Here is an 8,872-nt window from a genome sequence, read left to right on the forward strand (position 1 = left end):
CCGATCATTATATAATCATTATTTAATTATTTTGTCATTTAAAAAGATGGGTTTTTAGTCTTGACTTGAACATTGCTAAAGTGAAGATTCAAAAATGAATAAAAAAACCAAATATATATTTGAAAGCCCCAGATCTCTTCATCTCTCATTCCGATCATGAAAGCATTAAAAGCCCTCGAAAATAATATGATATAATTGATCAAAAACGCAAGTATGTTTTGCGGACTGTGTGTGTCATTCAGACAGCAGATCTACTTCAGACACGTTACTTGGCTCAGAGAGCAGATCGGTTAGTTCATAGATTCGGTTAGTCATTTTAGCTGTCATGATATATCAAGGCTCAGTCGTTCAAAACTTTTAATCTGGATCAGAACGATGGTGACTCTTTTCTCTGATCCGGGATCAGATCGAGCTGGCTGATTTCCCCCCTGTACGACTCCAGGTACGACTCCAGGATCAGCCTGATAGATCTGATCCTGGATCAGAGAAAAGAATCACCGACCGGGCCTTGATTTATCATGACAGCAACACCAAGCACCGTGATTGTTGATTTACACAGACTCACCATGAGAGGGCGATAGCGAACACCCACTGACACAGACTCACCACGAGAGGGCGGTAGCGAACACCCACTGACTGGATTGGATGGGGAAAGGAACTCTGATGAATACTCTGTGGCTCTATGGCTGTTCAGTGTAAACTCAGGAGATGTTGCATGGAACAGAAATTACAGAATGTCACGTGATGAGCACATTATAGGTCATCTCCCGCCTGGATTACTGCAATGTACTCCTGGCTGGGCTCCCCGCTTCAGCCATTAGACCTCTGCAGCTCATCCAGAATGCTGCTGCCCGGCTGGAATTCAACCTCCCCAAATACTCGCATGTCACCCCCCTCCTTCGCACCCTGCACTGGCTCGCGATAGCAGCTCGCATCAGATTCAAGACCCTGGTGCTTGCATACCAGGCAGCTAAAGGGACAGCCCCTGCCTACCTGAAGGAAATGGTAACCCCCCAAACCCCTGCCCGCTCACTCCGCTCCTCCACCTCGGCTGGCCGACTGGCCCCACCTCCTCTACACAGCAGTCGGGCTGCCCGATCACGTCTCTTCACAACACTGGCTCCCCGCTGGTGGAATGAGCTCCCCACGGCCGTCAGAACGGCTGAGTCACTACTCACTACCCATCTTCCGTCGTAGACTGAAGACCCATCTCTTCAGGTTACATCTTAACTGCTCCTCCTGAGACATCTTCTGACCCTCACCACTACGTCTCCTAAAGACATCCGCTTTCTCCTCTACTGTGTCCCTAAGAACTTCTATTGCCCCCCTTGTACTGTTTCTAAGTTTCTCCAGAAAAAGAAAAAAAAAAGTTTAGTAGAAGGCGATAGGGAGAAGGTTTTTCCTTCTATCAGTGGCCCCGGGCCCGAGCTAGATTACTCCTCCTGCAACGAATGGTGGATTGCTGATTCACATGCTTAGTATTCAAATGTATTGATTGTAAGTCGCTTTGGAATAAGGCGTCTGCTAAATGCCAAAAATGTAAATGTAAATGTTATAGTATTTATTTTATTTGTACAGAACTGTTTTATACAAAACAAAAACAAACTATATCTTTACACAAAAAGTACCTCAGAAACACAGGTACATCAAGGACATTTTCAACTACATGGTAGTCACGTTTTTTAACCTGGTCTTTTAACACCCTCAGCACCCTTTTTAAATTTCCCTATTATGTAAGCATTATGCTGGTCCTGTCTCCCCCCCCCCCCCCCCCCCCCCCAGATAGTGTTACAGTACATTCATGATCTGCGGTTTATTATTGTACCATAATTGTAACTACGCCCTATATTTGTAGCATGTCAGTCAATGTACCTTTATTTTTCAGGCGTCACTAGTTCTATAGGTCTTATTGCTACTGCATCCGTATTACAATTTAAGAAAAAAACAACAACATTATACAGATAAAAACAACAACAACACCCCCTATCTTTCTTTAACTGCAGATACATCCATGCTTCAAGAAGATAGCCAATGCGACTGTTTGAATTCTATAAATATATGTTCTGATGTTTTAAAGTACGTTTGTCAGCAGTGAAACATTCCTTAAGTTCAATTCCAAGTTATTAAAGTCATACATTTAGCAATTTACTCAGGTTTCTCCTGTGTGTGTGTGTGTGTGTGTGTGTGTGTGAATGTGTGTGTGTGTGTGTGTGTGTGTGTGTGTGTGTGTGCGTGCATGCGTGCGTGCATGCGCGCGTCTGTGAGTGTGTGTGAAGTCATACATTTAGCAATTTACTCAGGTTTCTCCTGTGTGTGTGTGTGCGTCTGTGAGTGTGTGTGTGTGTGCGTCTGTGAGTGTGTGTGTGTGTGACCCAGACTCCAGGCCCGGCCCAGCCTCTCTAGATGACGATGGACCTCAGGTGTCTGAAGCAGGTGATGACGTCCAGAGGAACCGGAGGACTCAGGTGGTTCCCGTCCAGACGCAGGTACCTGCAGGGTCACATGATCACACCCGTCCTTACTGCTCTGTTCTATCTGTTCTTACATGTGACACGGTCCGGTGAAAAGGTCCACATGTCGGCAGTTCTCAAGTCGCGCAAATGATCCAAAAAGCTTCTTTTTTGAGAAAATAAATAAATGTGTTTTTCTTTTTTTTGTCATGTTACAAAAGTGTTGGAAGTGTTGAAGAGCCCACTCAATATAACAAACAACAGTTTTAGGATCACTAAATACTTAGAATTTGTGAATTGGATTCACTGCATAGTCTGCCGCCGTCTACTGTTTTCAGATTTCAATGTAATACACTTACAATCTGTAAAAAGCTTACAATCTGCACTTTCATAATCCCAAAAATAAATAAAATGACCATGCCCTACTTGAGGACTTTTTCACCTGACCCTGTCATATATTTGTGACACGTTCTAATGCTTTGGTCCTCATAATCTGGATCCGATGCAGTGATCGGACTTTCCTTTGAAAAATTTGAATACATTTCCGCGTTGTTGAAAAAAATAACACATCGCTAGTCAACTAACACAGCTTGTTTTGTGAGCCTGCTAACAATTATAAAGTAGTGTTATAGTTAACTAGGTAGCAGTGGGGATTACTCACCCAATCCATTGCGTTGCAATATTTTGGCTTGACTAGCGAGTTAGTGTTGTGTTTCTCAACAACTTTGAAACGTAGTTCCATGTTCCGAAAGAAAAGTCTGAACATTTTGATTGGTTGCCGATATGAGGACCAAAGCATTAGAAGGTGTCACATATTTGTTGTCATTATGATGTCATGCATTTCGTGAGCTTAGAATTATAAGGTTCTATCTCCGTTTAGGGTAGTTCAGAGATATTGAGCGTCAAAGTTTTTACATTCCATTATGTTTTGTGAGATGGAACCTTTGTATTTTATTAATTACTAACTCAAAAATGTCAACATTTTTAAAATAACACCACACAGGCATTAATAAACACCTAATGGATCAGATTATGTAAAAAACTAAATTTAGACAAAAATGGAGATAGAACCTTATAATTCTAACGTCACGATTTGTCACATAGACTTTAATAAGGTGGTGTACCTGAGCTTGGGCATCAGAGCCTCGTCATGCAGACTCGCAGACTCCAGGCTGAAGGGGCAGATCTGGGTGCCGTTGATATCTGTCAAAGAAACACACACACACACACACACACACACACACACACATACATACAGTTTTACACTAATCTGGATGTTATCCAGGCGCGGTTGTGTGTGGGGCAGTTGTGGTTCCCTGGGCTGTGGTTGCTGTTGAAGAGTGTTACTTACTATAATAATAATAATAATAATAATAATAATAATAATAATAATAATAATAATAATAATAATAATAATAACATACGCCATTTAGCTGACGCTTTTATCCAAAGCGACTTACATTGCACTGAGTACATACAGTACATTTCAGTACATATGGACCCAGTGGGAATCGAACCCACAACCTAAGCATTGTTAGCGCCATGCCGCAGAGGACCACTTACACTTGATGCTGTTGTGGTTAAGGTGTGGTTGAAGGTTAACTTCTAACTGCTCCTTCTGAGACTACTACCCCCAGCACTCCGTCTCCTGAGACACCTGCTTTTCCCCTTTACTGTGTCCCCTATGACTTCTACTGCCCCCCTTGTACTGTTTCTCTGTTTCTCCAGTGTCTATATAAGAAATAATAATAACAATAATTTTTCCTTCTATCACAGAGACTGCCAGTGGCCCCGGGCCTGAGCTAGATGACTCTTCCTGCGACGACTGGTGGATTGATGATTCACTTGCTTAGTCAAATGTATTGATTGTAAGTCGCTTTGGAATAAGGCGTCTGCTAAATGCCCAACATGTCAATGTAAATGAAAGGTGTGAGACTCACACTCGATGCTGTTGTGGTTGAGGTGCAGCTGCTCCAGGCCGGGGTTGAACAGCGGCACGGAGGCCAGCTGGTTATGGGCCAGGTGTAGGTCCAGCAGGGTGGACAGGTTGAACACGGCCCTGGGGATGCCCTTGTCACTCAGCTGGTTGTAGTTCAGCCTGATGAAGGCCAGGTTAGAGAAGCCCTGGAAGTAGTTACTGTAGGGAGGGAGAGAGAGAGAGAGAGAATGGTCAGTGTGTGTGTGTGTGTGTGTGTGTGTGTGTGTGTGTGTGTCTGTGTCTGTGTCTGTGTCTGTACGTGTGTGTGTGTGTGTGTGTGTGTGTGTGTGTGTGTGCTTGCCTAGGGATGTCCCCTATGCTGCTCTTGTCCAGGGACAGCTGTGAGTGTGTGAGTGTGTGTGTGTGTGTGTGAGTGTGTGTGTGTGCGTGCGTGCGTGTGTGCGTGCGTGCGTGCGTGCGTGTGTGCGTGCGTGTGTGCGTGCCTAGGGATGTCCCCTATGCTGTTCTTGTCCAGGAACAGCTGTGAGTGTGTGTGTGTGTGTGTGTGTGTGTGTGTGTGCTTGCCTGGGGATGTCCCCTATGCTGTTCTTGTCCAGGAACAGCTGTGTGTGTGTGTGTGTGTGTGTGTGTGTGTGTGTGTGTGTGTGTGTGTGTGTGTGTGCTTGCCTGGGGATGTCCCCTATGCTGTTCTTGTCCAGGAACAGCTGGGTGATGCTGTGGGGCACGCTGGCGGGCATCTTCTTCAGGATGTTGTGCGCCAGGTTCAGCTGCACCAGGTTCTTCAGGTCCTTGAAGGTGTTCTTCCCCAGGTCGGTGTCACTCAGCTGGGACGACAACAAGGACACAGTCAGGGGGGTATTCCATCAACGTCGCTAAAGGGAAATCCAGGCTTATTTTTTGATAACTCTCGCGAGATTTCTCAAAATAAGCCTAGATCTTTCCATAAGTCTCGCAAGAGAATAAGAGCATACACCTGGATTTTCCTTTAGCGTTGGTGATGGAATACCCCCCAGGTTGATTCAGACAGGGTTAGATTGATCAATCAATCAAACTTTATTTATATAGCATAAGTCATACATTGAATGAAACTTCCAAGTGCGGAACATACAAATTATAGTAATAAAATAAAACACAATAAAACAATAAATAGGAGATAATAAATAGATCAAATACAACACAATAAAAACAGGAATAAAAACAAAGAAATAGGAGATAAGAAACAGGAGTAAAAGTGCAAGTTGAGATAAACACTAGATAAAAGCCAGGCTAAAAAGTGTTACGAGGGGGGTCAGCTAGGATGACTCCCCGATGCCTCCTGCTGGTTATGTAGAGCATTACATATCCCCTGGACTGATTGACTGATTATTGTCACCTGTGTGTGTTTGTATGTGTTACTTAGGTGTGTCTCATTTCCCTGTTCCCTTGTCGGTCGTTCATACTTGTTTGCGTGGTGAGAAACCCTTGCTTAACCTGTGGAAATATCTTGTACTATATTGACTCTGTCCTACTGGTCCTGGAGGACTTTAATTGCCTGTCGCTCCTTCCAGGTACATTGACTTTCTATAGTGTTTTGTTATTTTGTGTTTTGCGTTACTTTTGCTGTTAGTTTATGGAGCCTTGTTTGCTCTCCTTCGTTTTCTCGATTCGCAAGTTGTTTTGTATTGAAGTTATTATTTACTAGCCGTTCGGAGCCTTGTTGCTCTACTTTACTTTTGACCTGTACAATTGTCCTGTGATGAATGACACTTGAATATCTCAGTAAAGAGAACATTTATTTTATTCCTGTCTCGACCTTCGTTTATCTGAGCCGCACCGCACTTGGGTCCAACACCATCCTACACTTTGAACTTTATGGCTAAACGTAACATGAAAGTCCCAGACAGGAAGTGACGTTACCTTGTTGACATGTAAAAGTCCCAGACAGGAAGTGACCTTACCTTGTTGACATGTCAAAGTCCCAGACAGGAAGTGACGTTACCTTGTTGACATGTCAAAGTCCCAGACAGGAAGTGACGTTACCTTGTTGACATGTCAAAGTCCCAGACAGGAAGTGACGTTACCTTGTTGACATGTCAAAGTCTTAGACGGGAAGTGACCTTACCTTGTTGACATGTTAAAGTCCCAGACAGGAAGTGACGTTACCTTGTCGACATGTCAAAGTCCCAGACAGGAAGTGACGTTACCTTGTTAACATGTCAAAGTCTTAGACAGGAAGTGACCTTACCTTGTTGACATGTCAAAGTCTTAGACAGGAAGTGACGTTACCTTGTTGACATGTCAAAGTCCCAGACAGGAAGTGACGTTACCTTGTTGTGGTGCAGGTCCAGCAGGGCCAGGTGCTCCATCTTGCCGAAGCTTCCAGGGGGGATCTTGGAGATCTGGTTCCTGCTGAGGCGGAGCTGTTCCAGGCCTGCGGGGAGGTCCGACGGCACCTCCTTCAGCTGGTTCCGCTCCATATACAGGTACAACAACCCTGGCACCTTCTCAAACACCTGGAGGAGGGAGGGAGGGAGGGAGGGAGAGAGGGGGAGAGGGGGAGAGGAAGGGAGAGAGAGAGGGGGAGAGGAAGGGAGAGAGAGAGGGGGGGAGAGAGAGAGAGGGAGAGAGAGAGGGAGAGAGAGGGAGAGGGAGGGAGGGAGAGAGAGAGGGAGAGGGAGGGAGGGAGGGAGTGGGCGGGAGGGAGGGAGAGAGAGAAGGAGGGAGGGAGGGAGAGGGAGAAATATATATATTATATTATTATATATATATATATACAGTACATACAGAGGGAACCACTTTCAGCTTGTTATGCTCGACAGAGAGAGCATGACAACGAACAGCTGTGAAACGGCCGACAGACTCCTGCCTCCCTCACCTGCCTCTCTCTGTCTGTCTGGCCCCCTGTCTCTCTGTCTCTCTGTCTGTCCCTCTGTCTGTCTGTGTCTGTCTGTCTGTCCCTCTGTCCGTCTGTCTGTCTGTCTGTCCCTCTGTCTCTCGGTCTGTCTGTCTGTCCCTCTGTCCCTCTGTCTCTCTGTCTGTCCCTCTGTCTGTCTGTCTGTCTGAGACAGACTCCTCCTCCCTCCTCACCTGCTTGTCCACCTGTCTGTCTCTCTGTCTCTCTGTCTGTCTGTCCCTCTCTCTGTCTGTCCTTCTCTCTGTCTCTCTGTCTCTCTGTCTGACTGTCTGTCTGCCTGAGACTCCTCCCCCTCCTCACCTGCTTGTCCACCCGGCGGATGCGGTTGTTGCCCAGGTTGATCCAGCGCAGCTCGGTGGCGTTGTTGAAGGGCTCCGCCGTCACCTGGGAGATGTAGTTGTTCTGCAGGTACAGGTAGTGGGTCCGGGCCGGGATGACGGGGACCACGCGGAGGTTGCGGTTCTCGCAGTACAGCGCGTTGGGGAAGGAGGGGGGACAGAAGCACTCCCGCGGGCAGTCGGGGAACGTGGAGGAGGGGGGCCCCAGGATGGGCGGGGGGAAGTCGGTGGGCTCCGCGGGCTCGGGCGCCGCGGGCCGGGGGGGGGGGCCGGGCTGGAGGACCAGGGGTTTCTTGGTGGTGGGGGGCCGTCTGGCGGGCTTCTTGGGCCGAGCTCTCTGGGTGAACACCGCCCCCGTCAGGAGGAACAGCGCCAGCACAGAGAAGGAGAGTCCCGCACCTGCCTTCATGGTCCTGCAGGAGGGGGCGGGGGGGGGGAGGGGGAGAGAGGGAGGGAGGGGGGGAGAGAGAGGGAGGGAGGGGGGGAGAGGCAGGCAGAAAAAAATCTTTAGTTTCTGTGTAGTGTTACACAGCATGGGCTTTTGTAACCCTCTTACATAACCACTGAGTTACGTCTGCTCTGAGCATGAGCAGTGGCGTCCCCTTAAATCAGCATCGATGACCTGTGCACTCTTATTCATATCTGGCAGACACACATTCATTTTTCCCTTGCGGTTGATTAGAGGAATGAGAGAGAGAGAGAGAGAGAGTTAGTTGAAAAAGAGAGAGAGAGAGAGAGAGAGAGAGAGGGAAGGGGGGGGGGTGGTAAAGGATAGAGAGTCCATTGTGCGTGTTGTTGCTCAAGAGAGAGTATTTATTATGGAGAGTGAGACAGAGGAGTCTGGAGCTGTGAAAGTGTTTGAGGGTTGTAATCTCTCTCTAAACCCCCCGGGAGCCCTGGAGAACGCTGCCTCACAGGGAGAAGGAGCAGGACCTCACATATCATAACATATCACACTACCCAAGTAACCTCACATATCATAACATATCACACTACCCAAGTAACCTCACATAACATATCACACTCCCCAAGTAACCTCACATATCATAACATATCACACTCCCCAAGTAACCTCACATATCATAACATATCACACTACCCAAGTAACCTCACATATCATAACATATCACACTACCTAAGGAACCTCACATATCATAACATATCACACTACCCAAGTAACCTTATCATAACATATCACACTACCCAAGAGACCTCACATATCATAACATATCACACTACCCAAGTAACCTCA

At 46.7% G+C, this 8,872-nt stretch overlaps 1 protein-coding gene across 1 annotated transcript; it reads right to left on the minus strand.

Annotated features, from left to right (window-relative positions):
* Positions 1-2,399: 2,399 nt before the first annotated feature.
* On the minus strand, positions 2,400-8,029 carry prelp (proline/arginine-rich end leucine-rich repeat protein; the record flags this gene model as incomplete). The annotated part of the gene is made up of 6 exons (XM_080548607.1): positions 2,400-2,490; positions 3,575-3,653; positions 4,391-4,587; positions 5,056-5,213; positions 6,696-6,881; positions 7,583-8,029. The coding sequence occupies 6 exons, from the start codon at positions 8,027-8,029 to the stop codon at positions 2,400-2,402; spliced, it is 1,158 nt and encodes a 385-aa protein (XP_080404733.1).
* Positions 8,030-8,872: the final 843 nt, after the last annotated feature.

The sequence above is a fragment of the Nansenia antarctica genome (assembly GCF_963989245.1).
Source record: "Nansenia antarctica genome assembly, chromosome: 18".
NCBI classification, from domain to species: domain Eukaryota; kingdom Metazoa; phylum Chordata; class Actinopteri; order Argentiniformes; family Microstomatidae; genus Nansenia; species Nansenia antarctica.